The sequence below is a fragment of the Micromys minutus genome (assembly GCF_963924665.1).
Source record: "Micromys minutus genome assembly, chromosome: 1".
Classification (NCBI taxonomy): Eukaryota; Metazoa; Chordata; class Mammalia; order Rodentia; family Muridae; genus Micromys; species Micromys minutus.
Genome location: NC_137969.1, coordinates 229,052,139 through 229,067,399, shown reverse-complemented (window position 1 = coordinate 229,067,399; position 15,261 = coordinate 229,052,139). Strand labels below are relative to the sequence as shown.

At 38.0% G+C, this 15,261-nt stretch overlaps 1 protein-coding gene across 4 annotated transcripts in view; it reads right to left on the bottom strand.

Moving 5' to 3' along the window:
* YLPM1 (YLP motif containing 1) overlaps positions 1 to 15,261 on the bottom strand; it is a 69,506-nt gene that overhangs the window by 20,634 nt on the left and 33,611 nt on the right. For 3 of the 4 annotated variants that reach the window (XR_013975077.1, XM_080918904.1, XM_080918906.1), the window contains 7 exons: positions 14,775 to 14,892; positions 9,724 to 10,144; positions 8,816 to 8,908; positions 8,410 to 8,599; positions 7,671 to 7,789; positions 5,809 to 5,963; positions 225 to 287 (listed from right to left, as the gene is read on the bottom strand). Coding sequence is in view for 3 of the 4 variants with exons in the window: in XM_080918904.1 (XP_080775030.1) it covers positions 225 to 287; positions 5,809 to 5,963; positions 7,671 to 7,789; positions 8,410 to 8,599; positions 8,816 to 8,908; positions 9,724 to 10,144; positions 14,775 to 14,892 (1,159 nt within the window). In the remaining variant the exon portion in view is untranslated. The remainder of the gene's footprint in view (positions 1 to 224; positions 288 to 5,808; positions 5,964 to 7,670; positions 7,790 to 8,409; positions 8,600 to 8,815; positions 8,909 to 9,723; positions 10,145 to 14,774; positions 14,893 to 15,261) is intronic. The other variant, XM_080918905.1, reaches the window with a different exon arrangement.

Below are 15,261 nucleotides of genomic sequence, written 5' to 3'. Positions count from 1 at the left end.
AGCCAAACTGATGAACACTCAAGTTCCCATATGTGGCTAAAATAAAATTTCTGGTGGTTTCAAATCAACCAGAGGCAAAATTATTTGTCTAAATAGATGAAAACTTACAAGGCCCCATGGGTGTCTGTAACTTATCAATGGGAGATACCTGGATGAATATAATACTACTCACTAACAAGCAGCTCTTTTTTTTCCTTTTTCTTAGTTTATTTTCTCATACTCACCCGAATTAGTTTTGCAACGTGTGTCTTTCCACTGCCAGGCAATCCCCTCATTATAACAACAATCTGAAATACAATGGAGGGGGACATTTTTTTGTTTTCTGAAAGGTTGGGATGTAGCTCAGTTGCTTCCTCCCAGATAGAAAACAATGAGCAGCACCCAGCAAGCACTAGGGCACATGCCTAGCCCCAGCTCTCAGGTGGCAGAGGAAGGAGGTCAACAACAAAGTCATTCTTGGCTATCTAGGGACTCTTGAGACTAGTCTGCTATACTTGAGACCTTGTCTCAAAACAAACAAAGCAAAACAAAACAGAACAAAGGAAATGTACAGAATATGTAGAACAAAGTACTAAAAAAACCAAGGGCTCAAAGAAATCACAAGGTATCAAAATTACCCTGACATTCATAAAAATAAAGACACATCATACCACAGCTCATAGGATAAAACTGAACAAACATTTGAAGGGAAATTTTAGGTGTACATGTCTATATCAAGAACTAAAAAAGATTTAGGGACTGGAGACATGGCTTAACTGAGATCTTACAGGTGCTAGCAAATTCAACCAGCACACCCCTCCCGCCTTTTAAAAAACTCTTTAAAACACTACTCTGTGAATGTGGGAAACTGCTCAGCAAGTAAGAACACATGGTGGCTCTTAACTGGCTGGCTATAACTCTAGTCCCAGGAAGGTCAACATCCTCTCCTAACCTTTGTAGGCACCAGGCACACACATGGTGTACATCCATACATGTAGACAAAACTCATCACTCAAAATCAAATTAGTCTTTTAAAAATTAACATTAAAAACCTATTTTTCTACCTAGAACACTATGAGAGAACAAGGTAAAACTGACAGAACAGAAGAAGATAACAGATTAGAACACATACTAATAAAACAGAGAAAAGTCAGTAAAATTTTATAGTTTGGATATGGCTTGTGTTTTCTTCAACAGTACAGAAGCTGGCAGAATAGAAATAATGAAGCTTTTATCAGGTATTTCATTAGAGCTAAAAAGTAAAAACACTCTTAAAACAAAACAAAACAAAAAAACCAACAACAATGAAACTGATTTACCTAGATTAAGTAAGAAAAAAAAAGACTTAAATTACTACAATAAAAAATGGAGGTGTCACTACTAATATTACAGAAATGTAAAGAAATTCTAAAGAAATAGATCACAATGCCAACTTCTGTACTGTTGAAGGAAACACAAGTGCATTCTAACAAAGAAGATAACTTAGATCAAACAAATATCTACAATGATGTGAGTGACCAAACTTGCCTAAGAAGCATACAAAGCAGAGGGAATTGAGAGACTTAAGGGGCAGGGGGCCAACAGGAAGAGGCAGAGACAGAGGCGGGTGGACTCTACGAAAGTCAGCCTGGCTTCATAGTGAATTCCAGAACAACCAGGGATATAGTGAGACCTGGCTAAACACCAAGTAAATGAATAAAACCTGGCGCTAGTGTCACAGTTTGCACGTTAGCCTTTGAGAGGCAGGGGCAGGAAGGTCAGAAGTTAAACGTTATAAGGTCATCCTTGACTACTTAACAAGTCTGAGGCCAGCATATTATATTCTAAGACCTTATCTGAAAAAACAAAAAAAATTCCAAACAATATTATGATGCCAGCATCACTCTGATACCAAAACCAGGCAAAGACATAAGAAAACTCTGATATTATCTAGCAACACAGAAAAAAGTTGCCATGAAAGTCAACTAATGTACTAAATTATAGCACTATATTAAAAAACAAAAATTATAGCATCATTCCAACTAATCTTTTAGAAAAAACATGCAACAAAATCCAACAACCCTTTGTAACTAATAATATTCAACAAAGAAGGAAGAGGAGGAACTTCCTCAACCTGACAAAGAACAGCCATAAAAGTTCACATCTGGGCCCAGCAAGATGGCTTAGAGAGTAAAGGCCTCCAAGTCTTATCTATGTTTTACCCCTGGGACATACACAGTGGAGAGGACCAACTCCTGCAAGCTGTCCTGTGATCGCCAAAAGTTCGTTGTAGCACATGTAGCCTTCTTTTATGTACAAATAAAAATAAAAAACCTCCACATAAAACCAGGTACACTGAAACTAATAGAACAGAAAGTGAGGAAGAGCTTAGAACATGTAAGTACAGGGGAAATTTTCCTGAACAGAACACCAATGGCTTATGCTCTAAGATCAAGAATCGACAAATGGGACCTCATGAAATTGCAAAGCTTCTGTAAGGCAAATGACACAGTCAAGCAAGAGGACAAAATGGCAACCAACAGATTGGGAAAAGATTTTTACCAATCCTACATCTGATAGAGGGCTAGCATCCAATATATATAAATAACTCAAAGTTAGATCTAGAGAATCAAATAATCTTATTAAAAAATGGGGTACAGAGCTAAACAAAGAATTCTCAACTGAGGAATATCAAATGGCTGAGAAGCACCTAAAGAAATGCTCAACATTCCTAGTCATCAGGAAAATGCAAAAACAATCCTGAGATTCCACCTCTCAACAGTCAAAATGGTTAAGATAAAAAACTCAGGTAACAGCAGATGCTGGTGAGGATGTAGAGAAACAGGAACACTCCTCCACCGTTGGTGGGATTGTAAACTGGTACAACTACTCTGGAAATCAGTCTGGTAGTTCCTCAGAAAATTGGACATAGCACTACCTGAGGACCCAGCTATACCAGTCCTACACATATACCCAAAAGATGCTCCAGCATCTAAGAACGATACATTCATAGCAGCCTTATTTATAATAGCCAGAAGCTGGAAAAAACCCAAATGTCCTTCAAAAGAAGAATGAATACAGAAATTGTGGTACATTTACACAATTGAGTACTGCTCATCTATTAAAAACAATGACTTCATTGAAATTCCTAGGTAAATGGATGGAACTAGAAGCTATCATCCTGAGTGAGGTAACCCAGTCACAAAAGAACACACATAGTATGTACTCACTGAACAATACCCAAGAAACAATTCACTGAACTTATGAAGCTCAAAGAGAAGGAAGGCCAGAAGATCCTTCTTAGAAGGGAGAACAAAACACTCAAGGGAGGAAATAAAGGGACAAATAGAGAAGCAGGGATTAGAAAAAAGATCATCCAGAGACTGCCTCACTTGGGGATCCTTTCCATATGCAGCCAGTAAACCCAGGTACTATTGCTGATGTCAAATAGTGCTTACGGGCAGGAACCTGATATGGATGCCTCTTCAGAGGCTTTGCTAGAGCCATACTGATACAGATGAGGAAGCTTGCAGCTAACCATTGGACTAAACACGGGGACCCTAATGAAGGAGCTAGAGAAAGAACTGAAGGAGCTGAAAGGATCTGCAACCATGAGAAGGACAAAATTATCAACTAACCAAACCCACCACAGCTCCCAGGGACTAAAACACCAACCAATGAGTTAGCATGGAGAGACCCATGGCTCCAGGTGCATATGCAGCAGAGAATAGTATTCTCTGGCATCAATGGGAGGAGAGGCCTTTGGTCCAGCAAAGGCTCATTACAAAGAACATATAATAATAATAATAATAATAATAATAATAATAATAACAACAACAACAACAGTAACAATAATCAATAATAATAATCCATAACTAAGGGCTGGGGACATGGCTCAGCGGTTAAGAGAATTAGCTGCTCTTCCAGAGGTCATGAGTTCAATTCCCAGCAACCACATGGTAGCTCACAACCATCTATAATGGGGTCTGATGCCCTCTTCTGGTGTGTCTGAAAACAGTGTGAGTGTACTCACATACGTAAAATGAATAAATAAAAATTAAAGGTTTAGAAATTAAATGTTCACCAATGTTATTGAGCACAACATGAATACATAAACGTAACTCATATTTCTATATCTAAAACAAGTAAGCCAAAAATAAAGCCAGTTATATAAAAATAACTTGAACTGTAAATGGATTAAACAATCCAATCAAATTAACTGGGATGCAGAGGCAGACAGATTCTGAGTTCGAGTCAGCCTGGTCTCCACAGTGAGACTTTATCATATAATCAAAAGGTAGAAACTGGGATGGTGGTACTCAACGGTAGAGCACCTGCTCTAGGCCCTAACTCCAGCACTAAACTCGTGTGCACATGGTCTCCACAAACAGAAGTCTCTTGACATGGCTCACTGGGTAAAGGTACTTTCTGTCAAGTCTGATGGTTTGAATTTATTCCCTAGGATAAACATGCTGGAACCAATTCCCAAAGGCTCTCTTCTGACCTCCACAGAGTATGGTGCCATGATGCATGCACAGAAAAATAAATGCAATTTTAGAAGCACATTGAAAGTAAAGGGATAGTAAAAGATATACGCAAGTGCTATATTATCACTGGAAACATATTCTAAGGATCCCTAGCAGATACCATGTCAGTTAATTTGATAACTAAGATAACTACTAAGTGATCAACAGGTGGGACGTGTGGCTATGGCAAGGGATGACTCAACTGGAAGATGTCACCATGACACATATGATTTTAAATTATTTCTAGAACTTCTACACAGACCAGACTAACTTAAAATTCATATAGATTTGCCGGCTTCTGCCTTTTGAGTGCTAGATATAAAGGTATGTGCCACCACAGTAGGCACTAACTTTAATATTTTAATTAAAATTATTGTACCATTGCTGACTTCGATAAATAGATCTACAGAAAGTGCAACCATAACAAGTTGGTGGACTACTTTATCATTCAAACAACCACCACAGGACATATGGGATAGCTATAGTTAAAAAAAAGTAGGCAGACAGGACTGGAGAGATGGCTCAGCAGTTACAGTATTTGTTTTAGCAGGGAACCCTGGTTTGATTCTTAGCACCCATATGGCAACTCACAACCACCTGTAATTCCAGTCTCAGGGAATTTGACTCCCTCTTCTGACTCTTGTGAGTATCAGGCACATATGCAATGCACACACATACAAACAGGCAAAAATACTCATACACATTTTAAAAAAAAAACCTAGAAAACAATGACCTATCTATCTATATATGTGTAATCCAAGTATCTGGCTGAAATCATTATTTTAAAATTATTCACTCTTAGACAAATTTCAATAAAAGAATATGTGTGTTTATATATGCATGTGTATATCTATCCACATCATGACACATTCTCTCCATATATATATATATATATATATATATATATATATAAAGTCTGAATCATATGATTATAGATACAGAGAAAATATCAGGAAATTAAACCTAATCAGGTCTCCTAATTTTCCCCTTTTTGTTCTGTATACCAGGAAGCCAAATCTACTTTTCCTCTTTTCAAAATGCAGTTAAGCTCTCAAAAACTTTGAAAAATTTCCAACATTACTGGCTCTAAACTTCTTTAAAATTTTAAAGTGTAGGCAGTATCTGAGATTATTGATTTTTGGATACTATGAAGCTTTGAAACCAGTATTTTTATGTTGTAGAAAACTGAAAAAAAAAATCTAATAAACATTTAAAAATAAACAGAGGATGGGGTGTGAGGGGAGGGAGGGAGAAGAAAGAAAAAAGAAAAGAAACAAGGACCTTACCCTCTTCAGAGTAAACTAGTCAAGTTTATAGGACTCACTCTTTCTGGCCGGCTCTCCCGGCCTGGTGGTTTCAGAATGTCGTCCACATTCTTGGACTCAGGCTTCTTTTCAACCCGTGGAACTGGAGGTGGCTGGTGGCCCAGGGAAGGAGCTGGCAGGGGCATCCGCTCCTCTGGGTAAGTTCTTCGTTCTCCTAGAGTTACAGGAGTTGAATAACATTATTATTTACACAGTAACCATTATGAAAACCAATAACTGGTTTGTTTCTGTTCTCACCTTAATTACAATTCAGATCAGGTCTAATTAATTGAAGGTCACTTTTTAAAAAGATTTGTTTATTATATATATATGAATATACTGTAACTGTCTTCAGACTCACCAGAAGAGGGCATCAGATCCCATTACAGATGGTTGTGAGCACCATGTGGTTGCTGGGATTTGAACTCAGGATCTCTGGAAGAGCAGTCAGTGCTCATAACCACTGAGCCATCTCTCCAGCCCAAAGGCCACTTTTAAATTTAATTAATTATACAAATCAATTGTAATCAAGAAAAAAGACTGGCCTGTTGAGAAAAATAAACCAGAACATATTGTTCTGTAGAATACTTAATTCACCTTCACTTATATTAAATATAGGAAAACATTCAGCAACAGGACAAAAAGGAATAAATATTTTACTGGATAAACCAAAGCATAACTGATAACGTATGGGTTCCATGTCTTTCACTCTATAGTTTAAGAGGAAGGGTCATCGATTAGGAAAGTTTATTCCTTTTAATAGGTGAAAATTTCTAGCTTAAGTGCAACTCATGGTAATGAAGAGATAAAAGCAACTTAATGTCTAACTGGAAGGGCCTTCTACTTTATCAATTCCATGAAATGTCATAGAGGCAGCAAGAGGTCTGAATATTGGAATATATATGATGCAGTTAATAAGTAGAAATACGGATAACCTTACATAGGGAGGATATACAATCACTGTATATTATCGCTGTAGCACTTGCCCAGCATATGAGGCTCTGGATGTGATGACAAGTGCAGAAAAAAACTCAAGACTCCTAGTTATTATTCTTGATTATAACTTCATAAATAAGAACATGAAGAGAAAATAAGAGGGCTGAAGTGATGATTCAGCACTTAAGAGCACTGGCTGCGTGTTCAGAGGACCAAGGTTCAATTGCCAGTACACACATGGTGGATTACAACTCCACTTTAAGGGGCACTCTGGTCACTGATACAAATAAAAAAGAAATAATTTTTAAAGAAAAAAAATGAGAGAAATAATATATTTCAGTATGGTGTGTGGTGTGATTATAAGTAACTTTCATTCTATTTTTCAAGATTTCTTTACTAATTGAAGAATTAAATTTTATTTCATTTATTACATTACTATTTTTAGAAACATTTTTGTTATTATTTACATGTACATGTGTGTATATGTACACGTGCCCAAACTTTGGGGCATCTCTTGAATGCTGAAGTTATAAGCAGTTGTAAACTGCCTGATGCTGGTGCTGGCAGTTAAGCTTGGGTCCTCTGTAAGAACAGTACATGCTCTTAACCACTGAGGCATCTCTCCAGCCATACATTACTATTTATTATAATAATACTATTGGGGCTGGAGTGATGGCTCAGTGGATAAGAGCACTGACTGTTCCTTCAGAGGTCCTGAGTTCTAATCCCAGCAATCACATGGTGGTTCCCTCTTCTGGTGTGTCTGAAGACAGCTACAGTGTACTTATATAATAAATGAATAATTAAAAAAAATAATGCTATCATTGCTTAAGAAATCTTCAAGTACAGTTTGCAGTGAATGTTTAAAATGCATAGCTACAATGAAAAACACCTTCTTCTTGTTTACATTAGCAACACAGTAACTGTCATTATGGCATTACACTACCTCCAAACATGGGTGGGCCTTCATAGGGTGGTCTATCAGACTTCCGGTCATAGGATGGCCTATCAAATCCTCCTCTTCTGGATGAAGAATGGTCTTTTTTGTCTCGATATGATTGATTCCTACAGGGTATTACAGGAAGTTTTGGTAAACACATAAATATTTGGAAGGTCTCTGCTCTGTAACATATCATTATCTACCCATAGTCTATGTTTAAATTTTAAACTTGCTTTTTCATTTATGTCTACCTAAAAATCAAGAACTGTAAAAACAAATTGCTTGTCTGTAAATTAAGTACTGGTTGCACTTTCCTTCCTTTTAATTTGGCTGTCTGCATTCCAATTCAATTCTCTGGAATTCAAGCTAGTAGATCTCAAGCATTAACTTGTCTAGAAACTGCTCTTCCTTTTCCAAATTATACATATAATGGAAAGAGTACATTATTCACCAAATCTCTTTTCAACATGCTGACTTTTGGCTGAGCCTGGTGGCACATGCCTTTACTCTTAGCATTCAAGAGACAGGCAGGTGGATCTCTGAGTTTAAAGCCAACCTGATCATTATAACAAGTTCCAAGACAGCCAGAGATACATAATACAGAGGACCTTATCTCAAAAACATCACCAACAACAAAATCAAACAATAATAACCCCCCATCAAAAAAAAACAAACGATAAAACCGACTTTCCCTGAACTTACACAAGATATTTCACATGTATATCAAAAGGTTTTCACAGCATACCTGTCATCTCGGGGTCTGCGCTCTCTGTCAAATCGATCCCGCTCGTAGTCAAGAACACGGTCCCGGTCTCTATCTCTATGTGTCTCTCGGTCCCTTTTAAAATCTCGATGATCTGTGAGATTACTTTGACGGTCAAAATAAGGTTCCCGGTCTCTATCTCTGTCATAGCGATCACGCTGGCCTGCATGATCTATAAAAACAATACAAATTAAGAAATAGAAGCATTTTCAGAAATTAAAGCAAGTACAATTTTAACTTGAGAAGTAATATAAGTCAATGTCTTAAATTTAAGAATCTTTCAGTGATATTAAAGGAAAGCCTAGACTAACCTTGCTAAAAGAAAATTCTTGTAATAATTAGGCCCTCAAGTTAAGCTTACAATTACTCTCCTCTCTAGGAATCCTACCTGCATCAAAAGTTGACCTTTCAGGTAATGGATCTGGGCGTAGAGTTATTCTTTCTCCATATGGTATCTGTTCAACTTTATTAGTAGGCATATCTGGCAAAGAAAACCAGGGATGAAATGTAAGCATGAAGCTTAAGAAAACCAAATCTCAAGCTAGTAATTCCTGTAGAAGTCTGGCCCAGCAGTATATGCCTATAATCCCAGCCCTCAGGAAGCTCTAAGGTAGGAGGACCCAGAGTTTCAGGGAATATGGAGTTTAAGAGCCACCAAGACTGGGTCTTGAAAAACTTAAAAATCTCTTCTCTGGAAAACTAATTCCCTCCAGGTGCTGTGGTATAAACCTATAATCCCGGAATGTAGGAGGTTAGGATCAGGAGTTTAAGGTCACTGTCCTGGTTAGTTTTATGTCAATTTACACAAACTAGGGTCATCTCAAAGGAGGGAGACTCAGTTGAGAAAATGTCCCTTTAAGACCCAACTGTAGGGTATTTTCAAAACTAGTGATTACTGGGGAAGGAAGACCTGGCCCATTCTGAGTGGTACCATGCCTTGACTGGTGCCCTGGGTTCTATAAGCACACTGAGCAAGCCAATAGGAGAAAGTCAGTAAGCAGCACCCCTTTAAGGCCTCTGCGTCAGCTCCTGTCTCCAGGTCCCAGCCCTGCTTGAGTCCCTGTCCTGATTTCCTTCAATTGATGGACTACCATGTGAAAATGTAAGCCAAATAAGTAAGCCCTTTCCTCTCCAACTTGCTGTTTGGTCATGGGGCTTCATTGCAGAAATAGTCTGCTACGTAGTGAGTTTGAAGCCAGCCTTGCCAAAGAGATTGTCTTACAAAATCAAAACACCAACCAACACCACCAAACAATTCCTGTAGAACCCAACCATAAATTTCCCACTATTACTCACCTCGGCCATGGCCATAGTCAACTGTATGCTGCACTGGTGGTGGTTTGGACATTGGTGGCATACCCATAGGCATTGGGCCAGGAGGGGGAATGGAAGAATGAACAGGTGGGGGTGGTAATACCGGAGAAGGTGGAATTGTTGCAGTGTCTCGCTTAAATTCTGAATTCAGTCCTTGATCATCATTTGTATCCCAGAGCCCAAAGAAAGAATCTTCATCCCAGCGTTCCTGTTTCACAGATGAAGTTTTTGGCTTTATAACTGGAGGAGGAGGCGGTGGTGGTGGAGGTGGAGGAGGCGGTGGTGGTATTGGCACAGGAGGCCTAGTCATAGGAACACATGATCTTGCTGGTGGAGCAGAGGGTCTCACAATTGACCCAGGTGGCTTACCCATAGGAGGGGGTGGTCTATAGGATCCTGGAGGCTAGAAAAGACAGTAAATGGCTTAGTAAGCTACTTGCCACACTGTCACAGATCAGTAAAAACTAAAATCTAGTTTTTAATCAATTAAATAATAATAATACAAGACATAGTCAAAAATGTAAAAATTGTGTTTTTTATTTATTTACTTATTCAGTGCATTGGTGTTTTGACTATATGTATGTACACCAGATCCTATGGAATTGGAGTTACAGATAGTATTGAGCTGCCATTTGGGTGCTGGGAATTGAACCCAGGTTGTGTGAAAGAGCAGCCAGTGTTCCTGACACAATCTCTACAGCCCTAAACTTTTGTGTTTTTATAGATACTTGTAGGCACTAGTTCTTGCAAAGGACATAAGTTCAGTTACTAGTACTGAGTGGACCATCTGTAACTCTAGCTTAAGGAAGATCTAAGAACTGTTGTTTCTGTGAGCACCTATAAGCATATGCCTACCTCACATTTACACGTAATTAGAAACAAATGCACACACACACACACACACACACACACTCCTAAGGGCATAATGGTATATGCCTCTAATCTCAACACTTGAAGAGTTCACGATTGGCCTCGTCTACATATTGAGTTCTAGGCTAGCCAGGACTACATACGGAAACTCTTATCTCAAATTTTTTTTAAAAAATAAAAGATACCAGCAGGAGATGGATAGATAACTCTGCCAGTAAGATGCCTGCAATTCAATATGAGGACCTTAAAGTAACAGAACTCACATATTTTTAAAAAAAAGTGGTCATAGGTGCAAAGAATAGTTCAATGGCAGCATATCCATTTACTCTTCTAAGGAGGTAAAGGTGATCAATCAGTTCAAGGCTATCCTCAGCTACATACAAGTTTGAGGCCAATGTAGACAATGATACACTATCTCAAAGAATGTTGTGCCTCTGATAATCCCAGCACTCAGGAAATAGAGGTAAATGTATCTGTATGAGTTCAAAACTAGCCTGCTCTAATTAGATTAGCACATAAATATTCACAGAAGCTTTAAGTCAGCAATCCAGATGTCTGGAAACTGGTGCATGAATAAACAATACAGAGAATACAGATATACAGTGAGTATTACCTATCAATAAAAAGAAATGAAGTACTAATTCATGCTATGACATAAACTCAAAAATGTTATACTGAGTGAAAGAAGCCAGAATACAGGACACCATATGTTACATACACCGAATTTGTATGAGATGCTCAGAAGGGCAAAACTACAGAGACAGAAAACATACTACTTGGGGTTAAGAACTATAGGGGCTGGAGAGATGACTCAGTGGTTAAGAGTACTGAGTGTTCTTTCAGAGGTTCTGAGTTCACAAAAATCTGTAACTTCAGTTCCAAAGGATCTATCATACTTCCCTAGCCTCTGTGTGCATGAAGCACATATGTGGTATACTTACATAAATGCAGGAAAATGTTCATTCTCATAAAATTAAAAATAAATAAACCTTAAAAAAAAAAGAAACATTTGGAATAAAAATGGACTTTGCTAGTATGTAAGAAATAGTAATTAACATGAAAAAATATTAACATTACTAGTTATCAACAATGTGTAAGGAAGCTGTGGAGATGGCTCAGGAGTTAAGAGCTCTCACTGCACTTCAGAGGCCATGGAGTTTGTTCTCAGCACCTACACTTCGGGGCTCACAACCAACTGTAGCTCCAGTTTCAGGGGATCCATGAAAACTCTTCTGGCCTTCTAAAATATCTACACACATTTGATACACAGTTCACACATACATGCTCATACACTTAAAGTGGTGTTATATTTTTAAAAATACTAAATAGCGGATGATTAACTAGATATGGTATGTTATAGAACTATGTAAGAGAGTTATTTGAATGTATTAAGGGAAAATTTTTAATGTTTAATTTATTTATTGGTAGGTCAATACATAATTTTATTAACAAATATGAGACCAATTGTCTCTATCTATACCTGGGAGCTATAGATTTAAAAAGCAACATTTTTTGAGCAGAAAGAATTTTTGCTAATTTTTTTTACTGAAGTTTCCCACTCTAGGAAGATACTCAAATATCTGAGAGATACCCAAAATAAAATCCAGATAGAGAAAAATTCATTAAAGTTGCATTAATCATAGTGGAAGATCAGAAGAAACTATCCAACATAAATAACAGAACAGTTCAATGAATTGCTGTGCATAAAAATAGTAACGTGGCAATATGGGAAAGTGTGATTTATCAGATGAACAAAACAGAAATGTGGATCTATAATCTAGAGCAGTGGTTCTCAACCTTCCTAATCTGTGACCCTTTAACACCTGTTCCTCATGTTGCTACTTCATAACTGTGATTTTGCTACTGTTATAAATTGTAAATATCTGACATGCAGGATGTCTGCTGTGCGGAAAGGGGATGAGAACTAGAGATTCTACCACTTGCCACAAGACATGAAGACTGAAGACAGTTTTTATCCTAGGGGATCAGTTTAGAAAGAAAAGATAATGACAAAATAAACAAATCAAACAAAGGCTACATGCTAAATGCTGATGAGACTACCCTGAGATTAGAAAAAGAAACAAGATCAGTCTGAAAAGATAAACCTGAAACAACCAGATGGAGAGGGGGATAGAGAACAATGCACACATACATGCCTCACAACTATTAAGGGGTAAGTATAGTAGCAAGCAGGAAGAGATAGGACAGCACAGGAAAAAACATAAAATACCAATGAAAAGTAGATTGTATCCTGAGAGTAATTAGAAAACTGAAGACATTTTCTTTCAGTCAGGGTTTTGGCCTTGAAACCACTATGTAGCAAGTTTCTGATCCCCCTGCTTTTTACCTCCCAAATGCTGAGATTAAAGACATGTGCTACCTTGCCCTGTTCTATGTGGTACTGGAGACTAAACCCAGGGCTTCATGCATACTAGGTAGATGTTCTATCAACTGAACTACATCCTCAGCAGTTGTAGGCCAGGGAGCAGCATATTAAGGTTGATGTTTTTATAAATGTTTTCAGTTCCAGACTGGCAGATCTCTGTGAATTTGAGGTCAGCCTAGTCTATGCAGCAAGTTCCAAACCCACCATGGCTACATACTAAAACCCTTCTTGGCACATGCCTTTGACCTCAGCGCTGCTGAGACAGAGGCAGAGGCAGGCAGATCTCTGTGAATTCGAGGCTAGCCAGCTTGGTCAACAAAGTGAGTTTCAGGTCAGCAAAGACTGCACAGAGAAACCCTGTCTCAGACAATAAATAAATACACAAATAAATACATAAGTAAATATATAAAACAAAAGAAGTCATCTGGAGAAAACTAACTCCTACAAATTGTCCTCTGTCCTTCATATATATGGTATAACATAGATATCTCTCTCTCTTCTCTTCTCTCTCTCTCTCTCTCTCTCTCTCTCTCTCCCTCTCTCTCTCTCCCTCTCTCCCTCTCTCTCTCTCACACACACACACACACAATTTAGAATATGGGGCTGGAGAGTTAGGTGTGCTTACTGATTTTTGCAAGGGACTAGCGTTTGGTCCACAGCATCTGCCATCAGGCTCACAACTGCTTTAACTCTAGCTCCCAATCATCTGACACCAATTTTTGAGCTCTGAGGCACTACAGCCTGTACATAAACATCAATACACAAAGATATACTCTCCCACATAATGTCTGTTTGGATAAATACATATTAGTATCATCTAAAGTACTAATTGTAGGCACTGAGCATGAGAAAACTTTTTTGATGTGATCAAAATTTATTATGTCAACACAGTTGTTAAACAGTGAGACTAGAGAATTGACTCAGTGATTACAAGCACTTACTCGTTCAGAGGACCAGGTTTGATTCCCACCACCATCTGTATAGCAGAAATATAAATGATACCTGCTGCCAAGGTATCATACCCGAGTTTGGTCCCAGGGCATCCACAGGGTAGAAGGAAAAAAAAAATCTCTATAAAGCTATCTTTTGATTTTCCCACGAGCACTATGGTATGCACCCTCCTCTACTCCCAAACATACAAAGTAGATAAATAAATGGAATTTTAAAAGATGAAGGAAGATAATTCAAGTTGATCTCTGATCTCCATGTGTGCTAATACACAGAAAACACCACTCCCATAAGTGTAGATATACCATATAATACACACATGTACATACAAACACAAACACATACAATATTAGGGAAACTTAAGTTATTGTCAGCCCTTGTACTTTAAAAACTCGGGGGTTTTGAGAAGACTGTAGTACCTATGACTGAATCCATGGATCTACACAGCTCAGGTGTGCTTGGTCTATCTATTAAAGCTTGGGGAAAGGAGGAATTCTTGCATATGTCTAACTACTTTTAACTTTAAAGATGTTCAAAGCTCTCACTTTTCCAAAACTTATGCTTATTGGAATTTAAAAATCCAACATCACTGCTAGGCAATGCCCATGCCTTTAATCCCAGCACTCTGGAGGCAGAGGTCAGCCTTGTCTACAGAGCAAGTTCCAGGACGGCCAGTACTACACAGAGAAACCCTGTATGGAAACAACCAAAACCAAACCAAAAGAAAATAAATTCAACATCATATAAGCATACATGGTAAAAAAACAAAAACAAAAACAAACAAACAAAAAAAACCCACTTCATTTTCTTAGCACACATTTTCACATACCGGATATATCCCAGGTCTTGATGTATTCTGTAGTCTTGAGTCCGGGGGTGGTAGATGGTCAGCCATCTGTGGCTCAGACCCAAAGTCTTTCAACTTTTGAAGCTGCTCTTTCTGTTCTCTGTAAACAAATGAAATTGCCTTTGTATTTAAGTATGTTTACATCATCCCAAACAACTATCACTAAAGCCAAATTTTTAAAAGAGTACAAGAAAAACACCTAAAGACTAAAATCCTATACAGAACCCACGCAGCACCACAGCTGTGCTAACATTCTCTTGCTTTTACACAATTACCCATCTAAGGCCAAGAACCGTAAACTGTCAATGATCTTCAACAACTGAGTTGACAACCTGCCTTGACAGTAGGTTACCTACCTATCATGTTTCTCTTTTAAGCAATCTCAATTTTTTTCTGGCTAATTTTTTTTTCAATATCCACAAGTTAGAAAATGGACGCTGTGTAAAATACATTCTAAAAGGGCATTTTA